Source organism: Quercus robur, chromosome 8 (assembly GCF_932294415.1).
Source record: "Quercus robur chromosome 8, dhQueRobu3.1, whole genome shotgun sequence".
NCBI lineage: Eukaryota > Viridiplantae > Streptophyta > Magnoliopsida > Fagales > Fagaceae > Quercus > Quercus robur.
In genome coordinates, this window is record NC_065541.1 from 4,652,659 (window position 1) to 4,678,363 (window position 25,705).

Genomic DNA, 25,705 nt, shown 5'->3' on the forward strand with positions numbered 1-25,705 from the left:
AATAGAAAAAGTCCCTACTTAAAATTCAGACATGTGTAAGTTTAAAAAGCGATACATTATATTGTTTTCAAAATATTAACACCGTTTGGCTGTAATTTTTTATATTAACAAAAAAAAAAAAAAAAAACTGTTAAAAGAAAAAAAAAAACGTAGAAATTTTAAAATATCTGCCGATCTCTTTAGACCACTTAATATTTTCTCTTTCTTTAAAAAAAAAAAAAAATGCCAATATTGCGATACAGAGAAAGGGAAAAAGGGAAAAATCCTACCCTCCTCACATCAGTCTTCTTAACTTTTTTCTCTCTAAAAAAAACCCTAGCCGTACTACGATAGAGGCGATCTCTTCACATCAAACTCCGCTAGGAGGAAAAAAAAAAAAATTACTTGCGCCACACTGGAGATTCGATTGATCATCGCTATCCCCTTTTGAGTTTTCCAGGTACATTCTTCTCTCTCTCCCTCTCCCTCTCCTTCTCTCTATGATTTCGGGATAAGTTTCCCCTGTTTCCGTCAATTTACGGAATATTCTGTGTGTGTTCATTCTACGTTTTTGGAGTGCTTTGTTGTGAAAATTGGACGAAATATACGCATCAATTCTCTGTGTTCATTTTTCCCCATTTGGTGCTTTGTTGTGAAAATTGATTGTTCAAATTTCTGCAGGAATTTTCCTGCATAATTTCGTTTAAGAACTATTGTTGTTGTTTCTGTTATGTATGTCCACGGGTTGTATTTCTGTTGCTGCATATTTTGTTTTCTGTAGAACAGGTTCAGGATTATCTGCATAATTTGTGCTTACAGGGGATAATTGTAATATCTGTTGCTGTTTCTGTATTCTATGTCCATGGGCTGTATTTATTTTGTTGCATATTTTGTTTTCGGCAGAACAGGTCTTTGTTCCCCTGTATTTATGCTTACAAGGTTGTTGTGTTTGTACATGTATTTCCCTTTTATCAAATAAAATTTTTATCGTTATCCCAAAAAAAAAAAAAAAAAAATTTTCGTAAGTACTGCCAACTGCAATTTGTTGGCATCGTTTGGTTTTGTTGAACGCCTCATGGGTAGTTAGAATATCTTCTCAAACTTTCAAATGTCATTTATCTCAATTGTTAATTTAATTTTTTCCCTACCAGAAAAGTTACTGGGTTCTCTAATAGAAGAATTACCGTTGGGTTTTCTACAATAAAATGAAAGGTATGATAGCTTAAATTTTCCTCTTTGTTTCATTGTTCAATGAAATCTCTTTTCCATTTGCAATTGCTTTGTGCAATTGCTTTGATTTAGAACAAAGATTTCCTTAACAGCAACACAAATAAGACTATGAGTGCAAAAGTTTTATGGGAAAAGAAAATCTTAAAAAAAGAGATTTTGAGAACTTAACTGGAACTTAAAATAGATGGGTACATTCAAGGTTTTACTTTTAAGTTAGAAAACATTGGAGGAACTATTGTCGGGAGAGAGGAAGGAATTGAACAAATGGGGAGTAAAACCAAACTTCAAAACATAGATTATGACAAAGTTTATTAAGCATATGGGCCAACATCAAAATGAAGATTATCTATTATGTGACTAATTAGTGAAGGTGAGGGAAGAGTACAAAAAATTAAAATTAAAACTCACTAGGAAATGAAAGAGGAGCCAGTTGTTGGCATTTAAGGGCCTTGACAGCCCTTCTCTTAAACTTATAGCAATTTTTTTTTTTTTTTTGCTAAATTTTAGTTGACTATAGATTTAATTTTAATTCTTTTGCTCAATGTTTTCTAACTGCAGTTTTTTTTTTTTTTTTTCTTTTTCTTTTCTGGATAGGATCTAACCGCAAATTGGTCATGAATAAATGTGCCATTTTATTGTGTTTGAGCTGGAATATAATCTGTTAGGAATATAATCTTGGAATCACCTCACTTTCTCTCCTTCTCTGTATGAGTTTTTGTTGTTTTGATTCGGTTTTGAAACTTCTCTGTGATTTCGGGATAAGTTTCCCCTGTTTCCGTCAATTTACAGAATATTCTGTGTCTTCATTCTACCTTTTTGGAGTGCTTTGTTGTGAAAATTGGACGAAATATACGCATCAATTCTCTGTGTTCATTTTTCCCCTTTTGGTGCTTTGTTGTGAAAATTGATTGTTCAAATTTCTACAGGAATTTTCCTGCATAATTTCGTTTAAGAACTATTGTTCGATAAATCTGTGTGCTGTGATTGATGTGATATATTAATTCAAGTTTCGGATACTGTGGCTTGCCATATATATAATTTTATATGGGTACAAACTTGATTCGTAAAACCTAAGGTGTTTGGGTTATAATTGATTTTGTTTTGGGTATTTGGTGTGAGATTCAATTCTGATGTATATTTGTGTTGTTGGTTAGATTGGATTGTAAGATTTTGAAATCTGAAAGTGTAATGTATTTTTGTTGTTGTAACTTTATGGTTGCTGGTAGGTGAATTTTCATTTATAAAACAATGAATGTAATTACTATTGAATTGACAGAAATTGTTTGTAATTCATTTAGTAGACCATGTTTGGTTGGAGCACACCTCTTTTTCTTTGAGTTTCATACTGTAGAATACTTACAAAGATTGTATGTGCAGCAGCCAATGTGGCATGACCACAAAAGTGAAGCTGCAAAGGGGTATCAAACATTTGATTAAAATTAAAATTGTTTGTTCAATGTTGTTCAAGATAATATTTCCTAAGAACTGAATCTGTTTTCACCAAAATGTATAAATATTGTCTAAATTTGTTGGATTCTTTTTCATATGCAAAGTTTATGGTTCTTTGTTTTCTCATGGAATTAATTTAAAGCACTAAATACATACTAAAATTTAGAAGTTGGCAATTACAATTTACCTTAGGCTATTGGCTGTTTCTGTTATTTTGAATGGGTGTAAATATATACTAAGTTTACTTATTCATAAAAGTCACTGGTCATATGACATTGAACTATTATGTTTTATTTACAAAATATATTGTAAATTTTGCTTTAAGTTTTACTGTTTGATGTGCTTTAAGTATTTATTTATATATATCCTTGGCTAATGGAAGCCAAATTCTTTACCATCATCATATTAGAAATAGGTAATAGATTATTAAAAAGTAAAACAATCTTTCATATTTTTTGCAACTCAAACCATATTATAATGTTTGCATCCGCTTCTTTTATAGTCTCTCTTCATCTCTCTTCTTTTACAGATTTACGCGGTTCTCTACCAGATACGATGGTTTAGTATTTTGCAAGAAGAGATACCGAATCATATTGAAAGGTTTAGGTTAGCCTGACTTTCCTTTTGTCTCTCTCTTTTTTTTAGGTTACGTTTTTTTCATGTGATGTCTTTGGGTTTGAATTAATTTTTTCCCTGCACAATATAGTCAGAATTGTTTTTGAAGTATTTGGTTTCAATTAAATTTTTTTTCTTCAGTAAATTGACCTGTAAAAGTATTGTCTGTCTTATTTTTCTTAAAGTTTGGAACTTCACTTTTTAATTTTTGTTACTTGCCAAAACTTGCAAATCATCCAATCCTATTTCTTAAGATATGTGGATCAGTTTTTGGGTATTTTACTATTCAGTGTAGCTCAATGATTACATTATGTTGGTTTTGAAGGATTTGAATTTCTATTTGTGATGATTATGTAATCATTAATTTCAGTTCTTATTTCACATCCTCAACGTTATTTTTTGTTATTTGGAATTGAATTAAAATCCGGACATTTATTCTCTTTCACTCAATGTTTTGGCCTCAAGTTATTATCTTTAATTTTCTAAAAAAAAAAAAGTTATAATCTTTAATTATTTACACATAATATTTAACAATGCTTTTACTTGGTTCTTATTTAGAATAACATTTTCTTATTTCCTATTGGCTTTTCTTTTATATATGGTTGTTAGATCCATTTCTTGGGTTCTTCGTTTATCTCACTTTTCTTTTCTGATTGTCTTTACGTTTTGTAAGATGGATGGTTTAAGAACTGAATGTTTGAGGAGTAAAATTATTTTATAATTTTTAGTAAGTAAAATATTTTATTTTTAATGTTAATTACTGAGTTTTTAATGTAAATTTTATTGTTATTTCCTTATTGATATATGTCTTTAATTTACTAGAATGCTTATAAGTCTTTGTTTCTTTTAATTTTTGTACTGCTCAGACTATTACACTCAATTTATTGGGAGGCTTTTTTAAATGTTGTTGTTAGCTTTATTTATTTTGTTTACCTATTTATTTTTATTGTGTGTATCTTAGTGTTAGTGTACATAGCCAATCAAAAAATAGAAATAGGAGAAACATCTGTTCAAAGACCTGAAAGAATGCCGCTCCAAATGCTTCAAAAACGTCAAAAAAGTACTAAGCAAATTGCTACAAAGAAGAAAAAAAAATGAACTCTATTGTATATACTACCTTACTCTACAAGTCTTTATGTATTTCATAGTATTGTTAATTATTATATTTTTTCCTTTAGAAGAGTAAACTCAATGTACTGAATAAAGCTGACAGATTAGAACAGCATTACTATAAAATGTAATTATATTTCACAATTTGGTATATTAGACACTGTGATGGTCCCAAAATGGTTGATTTCAAAGTGTATAAGCTGAATGAAGAATGTAGACAACAGGATTTGCTTTATTAAAATAAATAGATTTTCCCCTATTGTTCTGTTATTGTAAAGTAAAAAGTTATGTGTGTTCAGCTACTACATCTCTATTTTTTTGGTTACTTTAATTTTTCAACTAAGTCAATATAGTGTATATAATTGTATTATGGCTGTTTGGATCAGTTATATATCTGCTTGAATACATCAAAATTTTCCTTATAATGTCAATTGTGCTATTTTTCCTTCTCAATTGCTTAATGGAACACTATGGAGTTTTACCTAAGAAATATAATAAGTTAAAACAAGTTTTTTTTTGAAATAGTATGCCATGGTTCAGATATATAAATATAACAATCTAAATTTTTCTTCCCATTTCTTTTCCTCTCTTCCTTTTTATTTTAAAAGAAATATAAAGATATCTAATTCTTACAACTTTATTACTTCTAATGAAACCATTTTTATAGCTATACACAGGTTATCATTTTGATCTCTTATTTTTTTAGGAGGGTTAGTTATACAGTGAAAAACATGTCTGTTTATTTCAATTTAATATGTCAGGATCCTTCGTAAATACCATCAAAAATAGAGTTGTAATGACTAAGAGTCTTAACAATGTATAACATATATTTAAAGCAATTACCTGTATTTTCTTATACTTATGAGATTTTAAATGATCCCGCGCATCGCGCGGGTTAAACACTAGTAATATATAAAAGCTGAAATCTATATTCTATACATAAAAGAATAAACAGGGAAAATTATCGGATTTACAAGGGCGGTGATGACTGTTTATTCTTTTTGGTTACTATTATATTTTAAATGGAGTCCGGGCCTTCTAAATTGGGATGAATTTCGAGTTGGGTTAGGCTATGGAGTGAGAGCATAATGTCCATTGTTGAGCACTATTAAGTCCAGAGCTATAGACTAACGTTTATGTACAGACTTCAATTTTTTTTTTTTTTTTTAAGAATACTATGTATTTTTAACACACACATCGGGAGAGGGGAGAAGGTATTCAAAATTAAAAGACAGATTTGTGTATAGAATGAAGACTCAGAAGCTCCTTAACACAGAAAAATTATTAAAACTACAAAAATAAAAGAAAAATGAGAGCATCAAGAGGTTTTACTTTTAATTTACCTTGCTTTGCTTTGCTTCTTTACATAAGAAAAATTCCTTGCCGTCTTATTTGGTTTTGGAATTTTTCTTTACATCTTAATTTGGTTTCTATAAATTTGGAGCAATTGATAGAGAAATCCCATGTCTCTGTTTCTCTTCAATAGCACTGTGTGGCTCTTTTTGTCTATATCCATCCCTCAAACAAAAATAGATCGAATCACCTGCAGCCATATTTCTTCGTCAGCTCAGGTCAGATCTAAATCTAAATCGTTCTACTGAAAAAAAAAAAAAAAACCTCCCTTATTTTCAACTCACTCTTAAAACGGAAAAACCTTAGAATTGTCTCAGGTATAATCTATTTCAAGTCGAAGCATAGGTGTCCGTCACGTGCATTTTTCTATCATTATTAAAAATTAAATTAATATTAAAGTACTCTTATGGTGGCTAAAATAATCGTGTAAATTAAAACATACTGTTTGTAGGCCAAGGACAATTAGCCTTACACCTAAAGTCTCCAATTTAAAATGGACCTAAAATTATACAATAATAATTGGTTTCTCAAATAATAATAACAATAATATGGGTAATATATAATTTATGTCCTCTAACTAACTTTCATAATAGTTTATTTTTCAACTCTAAATTTTGCAAAATGTTCTACTTTTCATCTTTTTGTCTATGTCCGTTTGTTTATGTCCAATGTAGCCCAAAAAGTGCTAATATGGTATTACACTTAGACTAAATTAACCATTTTATTTTTTTAAAAATGGATATGTGGGCTCACAATGATTAACACACATGGATTAAATATTTGAGTAAGACAAATTTATCCCCAATACCCACACAACCTATCTAATTGAAACCTTAGCCCTAGTCTTGCGTTAATCCTGATATATATATATATATATATATATATATAAATCCCCAAACCTGCCAATCAGTAGCCAAAAATATTGTACAAACGGTAAAAGTTAATACTAATTAAAAAACATTGTTTAAAAAAACTAATTAAGTTAAAAAAAATTGTAACAAAGTAATAAACGTGGATTGATGTATCACATGATCAACCCACGTTATAATTGGTAAAGAGAAGGCGTTAACCATTAAGAGAAATGATATGTCCACAACATTTTCACAACAAATCTTAAATGGTAGGTTGTTACTAGTTGTTATTGTTGGGACAAAAAAGTAATTTTAGTGTTAGGTTCAAATTTAAACTAATAACAACTAATCACCTGTGATTTGTTGTAAAAATATTGTAAAAATATTGTGGACGTAGTATCTCTCAACCGTTAAATGTGTGTGGAGAAGGTGATAAATTTTGTTCAAAATATATGATGTGATAGTAAGTACATAGGTAAGACAAAATTTTGAGGCTTTAATAGTGGAAATAAAGAGATAAAAAGTGGGATAAATGAGGCTCTAATCTTGTCTCTTCACCTTTAATAAAAAAGAGCAATGCTACCTATACAAAAGTTTTCTCAACAATTGAGAAAACTTTTGAGCAAGCTTTTATAGGTTCTTATTTGAGTTTGCTACTAACATTGCTTTTTTTACTCACAATTAACAGCTTGTCACTTAAGCTGATGTGAATTTTTGAGAAATTATATATGTACCTAGACTTATTTAATTGAAAAATACTTATGTGTTTTGGATATAGTTGTTGCATTTTGATAGACAATGCATTCTATTGGCCAATAGAGAGGCCTTAAAATTTTTTTTGAAGCAATCTTAATTAAAATGTAAGATAAATAAATAGAATAAATTATATTAATTAATTAATAGAGGGTGCCTTCTTTTATATGGGGACATAGGAAATTGTAGTGACCCAAAAATGGGGGTCTTGCATTCCATGGAATCCCATATCGCCTAGGGAAGCACATGGAAATGTGTTTATAAGGAATGACTTCCCTTCAATGTGTAGAGGCCTTTTCCCCAGCGCAACCTGGGGAAGAACAAAACCATGAGGGGTATGAGTCTCAAAGTGGACAATATCTACACAGTTAGGGTGGGGCCATTACAGATGGTATCAGAGTCATGCTTTAGCCGAAAGTGTGGGCCCCACACACTAGGACGCGTGTGCCTGTAAAGGGGGTGGATTGTAATGACCCAAAAAGGGGGGTCTTGCATTTCATGGAATCCCACATCGCCTAGAGAAGCACATGTTCTATAACAACCCCGCCCCAACTATGTAGATATTGTTCGCTTTGGGGCCCATACCCCTCACGGTTTTGTTCTCCCTCAAATCACACAACAGTGGGGGAAAAGGCCTCTACACATTGAAGGGAGGTTATTCCTTATAAACACATTCTCATGTGCTTCCCTAGGCGATGTGGGATTCCATGGAATGCAAGACCCCTTTTTTTGGGTCACTACAATTCACCCCCCTTACGGGCACACGTGTTCTCGCATGTGGGGCCCACACTTCCGTTTAGGGCATGGCTCTGATACCATCTATAACGACCCCGCCCCAACTATGTAAATATTATCCGCTTTGGGGCCCATACCCCTCACGGTTTTGTTCTCCCTTAAAGCACACAGCAGTAGGGGGAAAAGGCCTCTACACATTGAAGGGAGGTTATTCCTTATAAACACATTCTCATGTGTTTCCCTAGGCGATGTGGAATTCCATGAAATGCAAGACCCCCTTTTTTGGGTCACTACAGAAATGGCCTGACTTGCCTGTATAGTTGAACTGCCCTTGATGTGAAGCTCTTAAATTTCAAAGAGTTTAAAAAATATTACTCTTTTTAACAATCTACTATCAAAAGTTTTTAAAAATTTGTTTTTCCAAAAAATAATAATAATAAACTACCATTTTTTTTTTAGAAACAAAACCTACCATATACCTTTTCTTCTAAATTTAGAAGAAAAGGTTGTACATGTCCATGTCGCTTAATATAAGTGTTACTAGTTATATGATGTAATTTTGTAATGTGTAAATGTGAATCATGAAATAGTTCTCTTAAAACAAAAAATATTTCAAATAATTTTTGGGACAATAACACTCCCTTTTCTTAAGGTTTGAGAAAATGACATTCTACCCTAAATCTGAAGGGAAAAAAAAAATTCCCCTCACTTGAGGTTTGAAGAAATTAATCCCCCCCCCCCCCCCCCCCCACCCCCACCTCTCCCTTTCTTTGTATATTAATAACAAAATATTATAAATTTCTTTAAGCATCTCTTTACAAAAGTATAACCACAATTTGTAAAAAACAAAAGTAATAAATTTAGAATAAAAATGCTAAAATGATCAAGTACCAAAACACTTGTAATAACAAATCTCTCCATAGCCAGTTGGAAAAAAAAAAAAAAAGCAAAAGTTATACTTAATATTTTGAAATACACTTTAATTAAAAATGTAAGACAATGGACTTTATTTTTGAAATTGAGGGTAATTTTGGAAACCTAACATTAAGTAAAGGGCATGTTAGTACACAATATTTTTAATATTAGTTTAACAAAGTTTGGTCAAATGGATGTCAAGGGGGTAATATTTTAATACTTTTCCCTTCAAATTTGGAGTTGAGTGTCATTTCTCAAAACCTTGGAGGGGAGTTTAATTATCCCATAACTTTTTAATGTTAAAAATGTGAAATAAAACTTCTTTTATGAGAGTTAATGGTATTTTTCAAACAAAATTTTTTCCCTTTAGGTTTAGGGGGGAGTGTCATTTCCCCAAATCTTAAGAAAAGGGAGTGTAATTACCCTTTTATTTTATGGGTTATGGTTAATAATCTATTTTAAGAAAGTTCTAACACCACTTTTATGGGAAATAAAGAAAGTTGTTAAAACATTAATTGTTTTTTTTCTTTTTCCATAAAAAATTTCTTTAAATGAATTGTTAATCATTATCCTCAGGACATTTGTTAGCATTTCCCTTATTTTATAATCTATTATCGTTTTTTTTTTTTTTGTTATTAAAAAAAATTGGCCTTAAATATATGTTTTGCTTTCATCATGTATCTTAAATTAGTTTTTGTTCTTTTACTTTTACTATTTATTTTATCATTCAATTTAATTATATTATAAAAATATTTTTCTTTAGTTAACATATGATAATAGATTAAGTCTTGCATCTTTCGAAAAAAAACTATATAATAAATGTTGTGTATTACACATTGGTGTTGCATTGAATGACTAAATGCAAAATGTTACATGTGGTACATTGTACTTTTTTCATATGGAATATCATATGCATATTAAAATTATTAACATAATTTGCTTGAAGAGAAGCTATTTTTTAATTTGCTTGAAGAGAAGCTATTTTTTACCAGAATTTCACGAATTTTAGGAAAACTATTTCAACTAACCAAAAATGTTAAGAATTTAAGAATAAATTCATTATTTACTTTATATGTTTTAATAATCTACCATAAATTTTTTTTTTTTAATACAAGATAGAAATTCTACTCTAGAATTATCTAAGTGTATATGTGTGTAAAACTCCTCCTTGGAGATTTAAACTCCGGCCCTTACCCCCCACACCTCATAAGCATTTATATATACTTGTGGAATGACCATCACATTAAGGGTGTACAGTTATAATGTTTTTTTTAAAACAAAAAAACAAAAAAGTTGTTTTTTTACGCGTGTTTGCAATGTGACTCAACAAAAAGGTTATTACATTACGTGCTTTCACTATTTGAGTGCTATAAGTAAACTCTATTATAAAAGTTTCCAGAAATTTGAATACTACACTTATTAAAATTAACTACCGAATTTTTAGTTTTAATAAAATTTTGCCTTACAAAATGTGCATTATTACAAAACTTGAAGTAAATTTTGTTCTTTTTTGTTGTCTACTTTCAATGTTATTAAAATTTATTAGTTTACATATGACTTTTTACTAACCCATGTATCATAATTACACTATTAATCTTATGGAGGTATTAGATTTGTTGTTGACTATTTCTTAATTATGTTGTTACAAGAAAGTCTATATTTTTCTTCATCAACTTATATAATTGGGTTTTTGTTATATTTCAGTTAAAACTAATTAGAAATCACAATTTTAATTAAATAAAACAAACCAAAACTGAACAAATTCATATTAAATTGCCTTTTGTCTTCTTCAAAGATATTGATGTTTAATCTTTTTTATACATTCTTTATTTAAATTTTTACTTATGAATATTAATTAAAATATGTCAATTATTTTTCTGAAACTGTCTGACACAATGACACATCACACAAATTTACAACTACTTTAACCAATTGTACAACAAAAGGATGTGCTATACTCGACTTTACACCTTACAATTTACATCCCAACCACCATGGCCAAAACAACAGAGTCAGTAAGATCTAGGGACAATTGCCTTTAACTTTAAAGCACAAAGCTCCAAATCGCTAGGTTTGTTCCTAGTCCCAAAAATTAACATCTAAATTAATACGAAAGAGAAATAAATTCTGGAATGTACTACAACTATTAACAACAATCCAACAATGAACAACCTATCTAGAATTTACAAAATCCTAGGTTTAGAGAAAGTCAAGTTCTAGAAACCTTAAAATTTTTGAAACATTTGTGGCTATGTTAAGGGCCTATATATATATATATTAATTTTTAAAAAAAAATAAAAACTTAATTGCGATTATAATTAAATTCATTAAATATTATTTTTATTACGTAACATATGTTTCCGTGTGTGTTTGTAAAGTTATTAAGGAGACAAAGGACCTTGACCTTCCTGCTCACAAGGGAATACTGTGAAACAGAGCAAGTACTGTGACCCTCCTACTCACAGGGTAATAGTGTAAAACATAGGCGAATTTATTTCAGTTTTGATTTTATTTTTGTTTCATTTGGCACTGAGTTGGTTCATTTGCAATTTACAGTGGCCATTAATTTAATAAGGGAGGAGAAATGGCAGAAAGTGCAGTCGGCTTAGTTATGGAGAACTTGGTCCCTTTATTAGTCCAAGAAGCAAGATTGATGAAGGGTATTCATGACAAAGTTGCATGCATGAAAGATGAATTGGAGATGATTCAGTCTTTCCTGAAGGATGCAGATACAAGGGCTGAGAAGGAAGAGGTGAACAACGTTTTGAAAACTTGGGTGAAACAGGTGAGGGAAGAAGCTTTTCAAATAGAAGATGTCATTGATGAATACATACTTCATTTTGTAAAACAACCTTACAGGCGAAAGCAATGCTTCCATTTTCTCCACAAGGCTTTTCAATTTACTATAAAATTGAAAGCAAGAAATGTGATAGCCTCTAAGATTCAACATATCAGCAACAATCTCAAGGAAAAGAGAGATGGCTGTAGGTTTTCACTTTAACACTATAGATCAAAGGGAACCTAGCAGTGACACTGGAAGTGCTCCATGGCATGACCCTCGAGTTGTAGCTCATTTCATTGAGGAAACTGAGGTTGTGGGCATTGGATCTCATAGGAACAAATTGATGAACTGGCTAGTAAAAAGACCATCTAATCGCACTGTGATTACAGTGGTCAGCATTGGTGGTGTTGGCAAGACTACTCTTGTCAAGAAAGTGTATTATAATGAGAAGGTGGTTGCACACTTTAACTGTCGTGCTTGGATCATTGTGTCTAAATCATACAAGATGGAAGAGCTATTTAGAAACATGATAAAACAGTTCTATGAGGCAAGGAAGGAGTCTGCACCTAAAGAAATTAACACAATGGAAGAGGTAAAGCTCATTGAGGTATTGCAGCCATATTTACTTGAACAAAGGTATGTAGTTGTTTTTGATGATTTATGGGATATAGAGTTTTGGGAGCATATAAAACTTGCCTTACCTAATAATGACAAAGGTAGTGGAATTGTAATCACAACTCAAAATGAGGATGTTGCTCCCACTCACAATGAATCTTCATTGTGTTATGTGCACAAGCACTTACCTCTAACTTCAGATAAAGCTTTGGAACTATTCTACAAGAAGGTGTTCCAAGCTAAAGAGGGCAATTGTCCCCGTGAACTAGTTGAGCCGTCATGCAAAATAGTTGGAAGATGTGAAGGTTTGCCACTTACAATTGTAGTTATAGGCGTTCTTTTGTCAAGCAAAGACAAGGTTGTCTCTGAGTGGAGTAAATTTTATGATAGTCTTAGTTTGGAGTTAGACACTAATTTACGTCTAAGAAGTATCCTTAAAATTCTATCGCTTAGTTATCATGATTTACCTTACTACCTCAAAGCTTGTTTCCTATATTTAGGCATGTTTCCAGAGGATTACTCCATAAATTGTGCAAGACTAATTCGACTTTCGATAGCTGAGGGCTTTGTAAAAGAAAAGCAAGGATTAACATTGGAAGAACTTGCACAAGCCTACTTGAATCAACTCATTCATAGAAGCTTGGTTCAAGTGGTAAAGATTGATGTAGTTGGCAAAATAGATTTTGTCGAGTTCATGATATATCACGTGAGATCATTCTTTCAAGGTCAGAGGAGTTGAATTTTTGTTTAGTCTCAATTCAGAACTACTCAAATTTCAACAAAATTGCTCGACGTCTCTCAATTATGAACAATGTAAATACTCCATTGCATAGTATTTCTAATTCCCATACTCGTTCTATTCTAATTTTTGGATTAGACAAAGTACCCAATTCTTTTTTTACTATTTGTTTTGCAAATTTCAAGCTCATGAGAACAATGGATTTTGAAGGTGCTCCAATTGATTACATGCCTAAAGAAGTCGGAAACCTATTTCATCTAAGATATTTAAGCCTTAGAGATACAAAAGTGAAAATGCTTCCTAAATCGATAGGTAAACTGCACTACCTAGAGACTTTGGATTTGAAACGTTCCCTTGTGTCTGAACTACCACCAGAGATCAGTAGGCTCCATAAGCTACGGTATCTTGCGGCATACATTGAAGACAATGATGTAGAATACAATATTGATTTTAGACAAGCAGTAAAGATACCCAGTGGCATTGAGCGTTTACAATCCTTACAAAAGCTTTCAAGATTGAAGCCAACAACAATGCTCTTTGAACAGAATTGGGGAGTTTGGGACAGTTGAGGAAGTTGGAGATTGCTAAATTGAAGAGAGAAAATGGGATAGCTTTGTGCACCGTACTAGAGACAATGAGCCACCTTCAGTCATTGTTAATCATGGCAACAAGTGAGGAAGAAGTTCTTGAATTACAATCAATGTCTTCTCCTCCACCCCTCTTAAAAACTCTTTTCTTATCTGGGCGGCTAGAAAAGCTTCCAGAATGGATTTTGAAACTCCACAGTATAGTTAGAATTGGTTTGAACTGGTCAAAATTAATGGAAGATCCATTAAAGGTCCTTCAAGCTCTGCCTGATTTGATGCGTCTTTCGCTTTACGATGGTTACGCAGGTGAGCAATTACACATTGAGGGAGGAGGCTTCCAGAAACTAAAGTATCTAGGGCTTCAAAAATTGGGAGGATTGAATAGGTTGATAATAGATGAAGGTGCCCTGCCTCTTCTTCAAAAGCTTCTAATTAGAGAATGCCCACAGCTAAAAAAGGTGCCCTCTGGCATCCACCATCTGAAAAGCCTCAAAATTTTGCAATTTGATGATATGCCGACCAAATTCGTGCTTAGTCTGCAACCAAATGAAGGCCCTGATTTTGGAAAAGTCAAACATATTCACTCTGTCACTTTCTGGTATGGGACTTATGGAAACTACTGCGAAACCTACAAGCTTGGTGATTCAGAATTGTTGAAGCGTCTACAAAGTTGATTCCTAGAGGACCAAAGTGCCCGCACCACTTTCAAAAAATTACAGTTATGTCCCCACCCAATTTTCCGTTAGACTATTACATATATGGTAAATTACCAAAGTCTCTCACACATACAATTACAGCCACCATTTTGTGTTACCAAACAGCCTCAACCCAGTATCTTTTAGCTTTGATAGAGATAAGATAACCATAAAATATTACGTTACAAAGAAAGATCAAAAACGTCGTTTCTGTTTGGTATAACAATGAAAATTTTAGATAAAAGAAAACAGCCCGAATAGTTACTGTAATCTTTCCATCCTCCCTGTTTTTTCCTCTTTCTTATACTACTACTATTTCTAACTAAACTGTTTCTATTGTACCAATTAGCTTGAAACTAATAAATAATTTTACAAATATCATTGTGAGTAGAATGAAGTAACAATTGGACAACAAACATTACTCAAATTTCTAAATTTGTAGAAAATTCTTTTACTAATGTTATAATTCACATTACCAAGTTCTTATTGTGATAGGAAAAACATTTGAGCTATCAAGTTTTACTTGCCTACGAATTGCAGTTGGTAAGACTGCATTTCCCCCTCTCACATATTATATACCATTTTCCTTTTTACATTTTTATATTAAATTTTATTTATTATTTATATTGCTATTATTCTTACTGTCAGGCTTCAAATGCCTATGTTTCAAGGATTTTCAAGTGCTTAACCAACCAGAACATCAGTAGTTGTTTCTACCCTGCATTGCTGCCTTTGTTATTGTATTGTTGTAATTGTGTTATCTTTTCGGTATAAAAGCATTTGAACCTCTTGAACTCATGCTACTCAAAGAATGATGTTTTAGTTGAATTGTATTTGTTGCCATTACAGTGGTTTAAGTACGCCAAGTGTTTCATTGGTATGCACAAATGTAATGGTTTTGATGTGGCTAAAAAATCTATATAATGACATTTGAGTATAATTTGTGAAAGAGTAAACTATATGTAAATGTGTATGACATCTGACCTATCAAAAAACATATGTATGCGGTTTCTTTATCATGCAAAGAAAAAACAAATTAGAAAACTGTTATGAACAAAAAAAGGTTCTATGTTCAGATTGGGGAGTGTCCTCTACTTCCTTTAAAGACTAAGATGTTGTATTTGGTGTGGTGCTGCCATTTCTGCTGTGTGTTGTTTTCACTGTTGTTGTGTTGCTGCCTAGTTCATTTCAGGTTCTGTTTTTGATGTTTGGTTAGTGTTTGCTGTGTCAATTCTGTTTTTGCATCTTATTTTGAACCCTCTTTTATTGTGATTCTATTTCAGTAAATCTAACTCACCCATCTAAATAAAAATCAAACTAAAATTTTTTGCCATATGCACTGTTCATAATGGTAAAAACTTTGGTCCACGTCTAATCAATAAACTCAACACCAGTTCAATTAGTATTAAACACTATGGATGTGTGTCTCTCCAAAAAGCCTTAATATCTTACAACCTGATTTTTGTCAATGAAATCTGAATCTTACATTCCAAGTCCTAGAGTCTGATAAAATATATCTTCCTTGTTTCTTTCTCAAAACTTGTCAATGGTTGAGTTCATAAATTAGCTTTTCATTGCCACTGCAGGGTCCTACTCGAAATTTACTTAGTGTAGTGAACATCTTGACAGCTAACAGTATCTTTGCAATTTTCTAATCCAAGTTGTATCCTTTCATTAGGGTACATTGGCATGTATGAAAGAATTAATCTCAGCAGATTAATTCTTCTGACCTGCGTTAATACCTTAGCATTCCAGACCCAATTTCTTGCTTAGTCCTTTTTACCACATTAGAAATTAATAATAAAGAAAATCTGCATTTTATTTATACTAAAGAATATAGGGAGTCCTAGGTACTTGGCTTTAGGTTCAGCCTTTTGAAACTACTGCTGGCAAATAAGCGTCTTTAAATTCTGAAATGAATTGATGATGAATGGATTGAACATACCAAGCTTGGTAGGTTGCCAGACAGTTCATGATAGCTAACTAAATAATGTAATTTGTCATTGGTTAAATTAGTATTAGCCAGACAGTTAGAAACCTTTTCACTTTTACATAATACACAATTCTAAAACCTCCATAGCCTGAGCTTTTCAAGCTCATCACCTCTAACCACGGCCACAGCCACAGCTACAGCCACCACCACCAACCACAACCTCAATCCCCAACCACCAAAATATTTATAAAAAAAAAAAAAACCACGGCACAAACCGCAGCCAAAACACACCACAAAACTGCCACAAAACCCACCACTCCAGCAACCCCGATCTCAACCTCAACCCAACCCGAACCTCAACCCCGATCTGAACCCACCACAACATGCCGCAGCCAAACCCACCCCAACCTCTCCGATGACCACCAACCAGCAACCCAACCACTACAACCAACTTCAACCCAGATGGACCAAACACCCACCAAACATTGCAAGAACCACCAAGAAACCACCACCACAAGAACCACAAAAAACCGCCACAAGAAAACACACAACACGCCGATCTCACGCCATCACGCCGTTCTCCTCGCCACCAAGCCAATCTCAAACGTACGATCTTGTTGTGAGGCAATGAGGAACTGAGAGAGAACCAGAGAAATCAGAAAGGAGAGAGATGTGGGAGACAGAGCTGGAGAGAGAATAAAGAAATTAATAAAATATTATACAATCTTGCTACAGTACGTTCTTAAAAATAAGAGTGTACTGTAGCAAGATTGTATATTTAATAGCATATACACGGTTTGATTGAGTGGGTTTCTTGAGTTTCAATGCTAAAAAATAGCATATATAGCATATACAAGTCTTGTTAGAGCATCCACATCCGGATCTCAAATCTTATCTTATTTTACCATCTCAAAAAGCTACTTTATTACTTATACCATACCATTTTTCAATATACCCAACATCCCAACTTTTATTTTCCTATCCTACTCATTAAAATAATATTTTTACAAAATAAAATAATATATCCTAAAACCCAAATAAAAACAAAAACCTAATACCCAAATAACCTCTACAACCAACTGCTGCTACCACCACCACGAAGAACATACCCAAACTATTTGTTTTCTTGAAACCCCAGAAACACCAGCCACAAACTCATGGCCATCCAAACCCAGAAACCCATAGATTAACAAAATTAAAATCAAAATCAAACCCATAGATTAACTCAAAACTCCAAACCCACCGATCCTCAGCCCCAGAGCCACCACAACCCACCACGACCCGCCACGATCCACACCGATTTAAAAAAATCAGACTCCATTTCCAAATCAATCGAGCCAACACACACACACAAACGATTCACAAAAATTGGGTTCATTCCCTCAAATCTAAATCAATCAACTTTCACATTAATTCACACAAATTTTCGTTTATATCAAGAATTTCCCCTAACACCCAAACCAAAACAGAAACAAAAAAACCCACAATATTTTTGTCTCACACACCAAACAGTCAAAAGAAAACCTTGCAACCACGGTCAAAAAACAGTCAACACCACCACCACCACCCTCTCCACCCATCAACACCACACAAAAAAAAAAAAAAAAAAAAAAAAACACAGCAACCCAAGGTCAAAAACCAGACCCACCATCGCCGAAGCTCGAAGGAAGCGGATTCACCACTGGGAAGCTTGAAGGAAGTTGATTTTGTTGACTCACGCGAAGAAGGAAAAATGAAAGAGAGAAAGAGTTGCCGGAGAAGGAAAAAGGTGGAGACCCACCCTCTGCCCAAACAAACCCAGCAAACACCGAAACCCACCATCAAACCCATCGGAACAAATCCCCCAACCCATCGGAAAAAATCACAACCACCGGACCTAAATCCAACCACCCAACGCCAACCCAAACACCACCCAAACGCCACCCAAATTCGACCCAAACCCAGCAAACCCATAGCAACTCAACCAACCAAACGCTGGCCACCAAACCTAGAAACCAGCCACCATGTCAACACCACCAAACGCCGGTCTCTATGCCGAGCTCCACATCGGTCTCCACGCCGATCTCCACCGCGCTGACTTCCAACCACCACGCCCATCGCAGCCGCGCCACCAGCCTCGCCACCACGCCGATCTATAAATCCGATCAGGCGTGAGCTCCGATTTAGCTTGGTGATTCGGCGTGAGCTCCAAGAGAGAAGCTTCAAAATGGCGAGAGAGAGAGGGGATGAGAAACAGAGAAGGAAGAGAGAGAAAAGAAAGAGAAAAAATGAGAGAGGAGAGAGAAATTGCCGGGTTTTAAAACGGTTTGAGAGTATTAAAAAATTATTATTTTTTATACCATTCAGCTACAGTACCATCTTACATTTGAGATGGTACTGTAGCTAAATCCCAAATTTGGCATTGGCATATTGCATATAGCCTTCCCATTGTTGAGTAGTTTTGGGGCTTAAATCTCAAATGTTCCTAACATTTGGCATATACAAGCCCCACTACTGATGCTCTTAAAAGGTCAAGTGGTGAAGTTCAAAGGCAAAAATAAAGTTGTCGTGTCAGTCTAAGTGAGCATTTGGTTTTAGCAGAAACTAACGTTCACGTTTTCATTTTCATGTTTCCGTCTTTTTTTTTTTTTTTTTTTTTTTCCAGTGCATGAACAGTAAATTTATTGTGCAGAGACAAAAATTACTGTTCATGCACTGTATTAGTACTGTTCACGTACTGTAGCAATACTGTTCACGCATTAAAAATATTAAAAATGAGTCCCACGGTACTTTTCACACATTCAAAAATTATTTTGCTACAGTGTTTTCAGTTTTCAGTTTCAACAACAATAAGTTCAATCCAAATGGACCCTAAATGTGATCTGTATCTTGCAAAGGAGCCTTTTGGCTGAATATTGCTAAATTCAGAATTTATTTGCGTTATAATCATTATTCAAAGTTAGTTAGGGAATTGAGGAAAGAGAGTGAATTTCGACAACGGTGTTGCCGAAATTCAACAAAAGTATGAGAGAGAAAGAGGAAAAGCGGGAGAGAGAAAATTTTGAATTTCGACAATGACATCACCGAAATTCCTACTGCCCAAACCTGCTGACCGAGAAATCAATTGTGGCAATGCCATTGCCGAAATAGGGGAAAAAATTTGTGGTAATTGTGGCAATACCATTGCCGAAAATGGGAGGAAAAAATAAAAATAAAAATAGTGGTTGCCGAAATCACATGTGAGGAATTAAAAAAAAATGTGCTTCGTCTACAATATTTTTACAACAAATCACAGGTGATTAGTTATTATTAGTTCAAATTTGAATTTAACACTGAAATTACTTTTTTAATCCAACAATAACAACCTGTCACTTAAAATTTGTTGTAAAAATTGTGTGCACATATCATTTCTCAAAAAAAAAAAAAAAAAAAAAGTGGAATTGAATTGTGGCAATGGCATTGCCGAAATAGGAGGATTTTTTTTTTCCCTCCTATTTTGGCAATGCCATTGCCACAATTCAATTTCACTTTTTTTTTTTTTTTTTTTAGAAATGATATGTGCACACAATTTTTACAATATTTTTACAATAAATTTTAAGTGGTAGGTTGTTATTGTTGGATTAAAAAAGTAATTTCACTGTTAAATTCAAATTTGAACTAATAATAACTAATTACCTGTGATTTGTTGTAAAAATATTGTAGACTAAGCACATTTTTTTTAATTCCTCACATGTGATTTTGACAACCACTATTTTTATTTTTATTTTTTCCTCCCATTTTCGGCACTGGCATTGCCACAATTGCCACAAATTTATTTTTTTCCTATTTCGGCAATGGCATTGCCACAATTGATTTCTCGGGCAGGTTTGGGCAGCAGGAATTTCGGTGATGCCATTGCCGTAATTCAAAATTTTCTCTCTCCCGCTTTTCCTCTTTCTCTCTCATACTTTTGTTGAATTTCGGCAACACCGTTGCCGAAATTCACTCTCTTTCCTCAACTCCCTAAATAACTTTAAACAGTGACTATAACGCAAATAAATTCCGAATTTAACAATATTCAGCCAAAAGACTACTTGCAAAGAGTATATTCAACTTGTCAATATTTTGAAATAAAAGTTTTTCTTTTAATATGTTTAGCACGTGTTGGTTAGACTAGCCGTTAATCAGTGCTAGGTATGAAAAAGTTTACTAAATAATATTTGACATATTTAGATAAATATCAATAATTAAAATGTCAAATAAAAGATTTTGTGGAATAGATGAAACATAATTAAATTTGAATTTGTTTAAAGAAGACTAAATATATTTTAATTCGAATTTGTTTTACGTTGGTTTGTGCTATTTTGATAAATAGTAATTTTTAATCATTAGTTTTAACTCATATGTAAAAAAAAAAAAGGTTTAAAATATACATTTTATAATGGGCAAACTACTTATTTGATTCTTATCAATTTAGTCCTTAACAGTTTAATTGTGTAAATTTGGTTTTTAACCTTTTAGTATCCGTTTGGATAGTGCTGAAAAGTATTGTGTCTGCGTTTTTTTTTTTTTTTTTTTTTTTTTTTTGAGAAGCACGTTTTCAGCAAAATTTATGCTTTTTCAGTGGGTCCTGTGCACTAGTTATGGGACCCACAAACCTCTTTTTTTAGCAAAATTTTCATTAAAAATGGGTCCCACAGCACTATTCACATATTTAAAAATTATTTTACTACAGTGTTTTCAGTTTTCAGCAATAAGCGGTATCCAAACACACTCTTAGTGTCATGTCAATTTAGTTATTGTCGTTATCTTTTGGATGGAAAAGTCTAACGTATCAAACAGCCTAAATAAAAAATTAATTTATTGTCATATCAACTGCCATCTAGACTAACATGTCAACATAATCTTAAATTTAAAATTAAAATTAAAACAAAAAGTGAAAATGAGTAACTTTTGGAATCAAAATCCCTAACTCACGTCTATCAAAAAAAAAAAAAAAATCCCTAACTCACAATTGCTTCACGTTTTGGTCCTCTAGAGAGAAAGGTGAGGCACTATGGTGACCACTATTCCTCCTTCTATATTCCTTCTTAGTCCAGACTCCTTCTATATTCCTTCTTCGATATTCCAGACTATTTGATAAGCAGCTCTAATCATATCTTTGCACATATAGGAACTCTTCTTTGTATATAACTTTTTAAACCTATTACTTTATTGCATGGAAAGTAATATATGCTGAACCTGTCTTTTCACTGTTGAAGAATTGAATTCGAATATAACAAATTATCTGAATAGTAATGGACCTTTAAGTTTCTTCATCTCTTCAACAACATAGTGGACGTCAAGAAGTTTTACTGATATAATGAGGGGATTGAGGACCAATAGGAAGATTGTGAACCCATCACAAACAGAAGCAATCGTGAGTTAGGGATTTTGATCCCAAAAGTTACTCACTTTCACTTATTTGTGTTATATATATATATATATATAAAGAAAATTAAGATTATGCTAACATGTTAGTTCAGGTGGCAGTTGATGTTACAATTAATTAATTTTTTATTTAGGCTGTTTGACACTTCGGACTTTTCTATCCAAGAGATAACGGCAAAGACTAAATTTACACGACACTAAAAGGTTAGGGATCAAATTGACACAATTGAAAGGTTAATGACTAAATTAAAAAATTGTGTAAATGATAGAAACCAAATACGTAGTTTACTCATTATAAAATGTATATTTAAATTTCTTTTTTTTACATATGAGTTAAAAGTAATTATTAAAAATTACTATTTATCAAAATAGCACAAACCAACATAAAACAAATTCGAATTAAAATAATTTAGTCTTCTTTAAACAAATTCAAATTTAATTATGTTTCATCTATTCCACAAAATCTTTTATTGGACATTTTAATTATTGATATTTATTTAAATATGTCAAACATTATTTAATAAACTTTTTCATACCTAGCACAGATTAACGGCTAGTCTAACCAACATAAGAGAAAATAAGGCAAGTCATCAATAGTCATTGCTATATTCAACTCCACACCTTATAAATTAAAATACGGACCTTGACCTTCTAAGTCACAAGGTAATTCATTTAAGTTTGCATCTGGCTATGATTTTATTTTTGTTACATCTAACACTGAGTTCATTTGCAGTTTAGTTAAAGAAAGAGAAAGGAGGAGAAATGGCGGAAACTGCAGTCAGTATAGTTATACAGCATGTGTTACCGTTGTTAATCCAGAAGTGAGATTGCAGAAGGGTTTCCAAAGCAAAGTTACAAGCATCAAAGGTCAATTGGAGATTATTCAGTCTTTCCTGAAGGATGAAGATATAAGAGCTGAAAATGAAGACGAGAGCAATATGTGAGGGAAGGAGCTTATCAGATAGAAGATGTCATTGATGAATACATACTTCATTTTGTAAAACAACCTTTTGGGAAAAAGCAATGCTTCCATTTTCACCAGAATTTTTTTCAATTTGCCAAAAAACTGAAAGCAAGATATGTGATAGTCTCTAAGATTCAGGATATAAGCAATAATCTCAAGGAAAAGAGAGAGATGGCTGTAAGCTATCACTTCAACACTATACAGCAAGGGGGACTAAGCAATAACGCTAGAAGTGTTACATGGCATGACCCTCGAATGGCAGCCCTTCTCATTGAAGTGGTCGAACTTTGCTGACATCTTGGTGAGAGACTGCATGTGGTGGAAGTCCATCAAAGGGGTTCAGCTTTCATCAGAGAGTGGTCTGAGGTTGCTGACGTTTTGTTCTGTTAGAGAACTGTGGCTATATATTTACATTAGGTATGAGGATTTTTATTTGGCTCAATGAAATGGTGGAACATACTGATGTGGGGAATGTCGATAAATATATGTAAATGGAAATTCAAATTGATTGACATAGGCTAAAGGATTGACCTCTTAAGAAACTTCTTACAAGGTGTTTGTCAAAATGTCTGACAGAAAGATTTTTGTGACATGAGGGATTTGAAAGTGTATTTCTGGGATTAAATTTGCAATATCTTTTCTGGTTTAGTTGGAGAGGCTTAAGTTTTTGTTTTTGTGCCTCTTGCTAGAGTAACATTCTTCCTCTATCCTCATGCTATCTGCTTCAGAAGCCTCCTGCTTTCCTGCTGCTTACACCAACGCCTTCCATGGCCACTTCAAATTACCTTACCTACTACGCACTCCACAAACTTCTTCCAAGCCCATCTCTCCATTCTAGAGGGCTGAATTCTCTGCCACTTCAACGTTCAAGCTGCTCTTACTGCCTCTCAAGCCTAGCCCAAGGGAGTAATGACATTATGAATGATGTCAATTATCATTAACTGAGTGTATTTTTATTCATTATAGCTATTAAATCTACTACTTTACTGTGGAATTTGAATTCAAATTATATTTGTGGATAGTCATATGAATTTGGTGATGGTGCACTTTTGCTAAGCATTTCTTTAGTGGTTGTTTTGATTTTATTTTAATGAATAGTAAAATGCATTAGGGAGAATGTAATTAGTATCCAAGACTAGAGTGCTTAAGTATGATTAAATAATTCCTTTATATGAAGATTTTTTAGAAAAGCTTCATTTTTATTTCCCCAAAAGTTTCTTAGGAGATCAGATAAGGCTTTTGTGGGTCTTTCATGTGTTTTTCATAATGTGGTTGCAGGCATTTGTTGTTCCTTCATGGTTGAACCAATGTTTTTATATATGAATCATTGTTCTGACATTGAGCTGCAGCGACTTTATATATATGATACTAATATTGAAGTTTTTTGTATTTCAATGTCCTCCCGCATTTGTGTATTACATTATGAATGACCTCTTTGTATTTCAATGTACCCTGAACGATATAAATGTTTTGTTCCATAATTTTATCAAATACAACACTTCTCTTAGCTATAAATGTATATATATTTTGAGTGAATTGTCAACCTTAAGGATATGTTTTTTATTCTTTGGAAAAAGCAGATAATAACCATTTGATTCACAATGTTTCGTACTTGAAGTTTCTTTATCTTGGGGTCTTTTGCATCATCAAGTTTTACTTTATTGATATGCAGAATATAATGTCAGTATTGTGAGCTTGAACATTATTTGATGTTTTTCAGGTCACACATACCCGTTAGATATTAGATTCAAACAGATTGCATATAGTATAAAGAGCATCCACTCAAATGGTTCCAAAACAAGAAGAGGATAGAATCATTGGTTGCTTGCTGCTATTTGAACTTATGTATGTGCCGATTGTTGGAATTTCTTTTAGAAAGAAGCAATCAGTAATGATGTCAATTTTCAGGCACTGTTGCTACTTGTAGGCATGTTTCATCTAAAAATACCAAGGAGTGTTTTTGGAAGTGAACTTTAGGAAGAATTCACTATTAATTTGTTGAATGTGTTTACGTTATCACTGTTAAACATGTTTTTGATCTAGTGTCTCATTTGTGAAAATTGACTGTTATAACTTATAAGTTTAAGATTTTTTGCTAAATAGAATGGCATGTTTATTTCCTTTTGTTTTTGTTTTTAATACAGGAGAGCTTCACAGATCCAACCAATAAGATAATGAAAACTTCAAAAGAAAAATTTACAAATAAAATTTGTTAAAATCTATTATATGTTTGCAACTAGTTAAATATTGATTTCAAAGATAACACCAAAAGTATTGATAGATAGCAGTTAAAGGATGTTATGAAAGGGGAGGATCCCAAAACAAAAAATAGGGGAAAAAAAAAGTAGAAGAAAATTCTAGGTTAGGAGTATTTGACTCAGTAAATGTTTAGAGTAAGTAGTTTCCCTAAAGATTAGATGTTCTCTCTTGGCTGATACCAATCGCATTCAGGATGAGGGAGGAAAAGTTCACCTATATTGATTTCTTCTCTCTCTCCCACAAAGAGAAATGGAACAATTTTGCATGAGAAATGTGGAACGACATTTGACAACACTGCATGCTACCGTTTGCAGAAAATATCAGCAACTTTTGAAGTTTTTTAAGTACAATTTTTTTTTTTTTTTTTTTTTTTGCAACTTTATGTCATATTTTTAAGTGTGGGTCAACTTTGTAAAGAGAAAAAAATATTAAAATAACCAAAAATACTAGTTTTATGTCCTTTTCATTTATTTATTTAATTTTTTTATTAAATGGAACTCACTTTTGTATAATCTTAACAAGAACTTATACAATGCTTGTTAACATTTGGTATAAAAGAGAAAGTCTTACGTCTCCGGTGGTAACGGCTCTTATGGATGATGTATCTGGTTTCCCAATCCCAACAAAGACCGTTGAGGACATTCCCCAATCCCAGCAAAGAATTATGTGACAGTTTTCTAATTTCTTTTATATATTTTTTACAAAGGGACCATTAGTATAGGACGTACCTGGTTTACACGAGCAATAAAATGT

General features: G+C 32.7%; 2 protein-coding genes and 1 long non-coding RNA gene across 12 annotated transcripts in view; all 3 read left to right on the forward strand.

Moving 5' to 3' along the window:
- The window catches only part of LOC126694253 (disease resistance protein RPM1-like), a 397,275-nt gene that overhangs the window by 263,711 nt on the left and 107,859 nt on the right, over nucleotides 1-25,705 (forward strand). The gene's annotated exons all lie outside the window — the stretch shown is intronic.
- Nucleotides 213-4,653, forward strand: LOC126697892 (uncharacterized). Its single transcript, XR_007646277.1, has 3 exons — nucleotides 213-439; nucleotides 3,188-3,264; nucleotides 4,235-4,653. It is a non-coding gene; the product is annotated as an uncharacterized LOC126697892 (long non-coding RNA).
- LOC126694260 (disease resistance protein RPM1-like) overlaps nucleotides 11,366-25,705 on the forward strand; it is a 47,896-nt gene continuing 33,556 nt past the window's right edge. The window contains exons 1-2 of the mRNA XM_050390397.1: nucleotides 11,366-11,456; nucleotides 11,547-14,098. Of these exons, the coding sequence (XP_050246354.1) occupies nucleotides 11,969-13,126 (1,158 nt within the window). The 5' untranslated portion in view covers nucleotides 11,366-11,456; nucleotides 11,547-11,968 and the 3' untranslated portion in view covers nucleotides 13,127-14,098. The remainder of the gene's footprint in view (nucleotides 11,457-11,546; nucleotides 14,099-25,705) is intronic.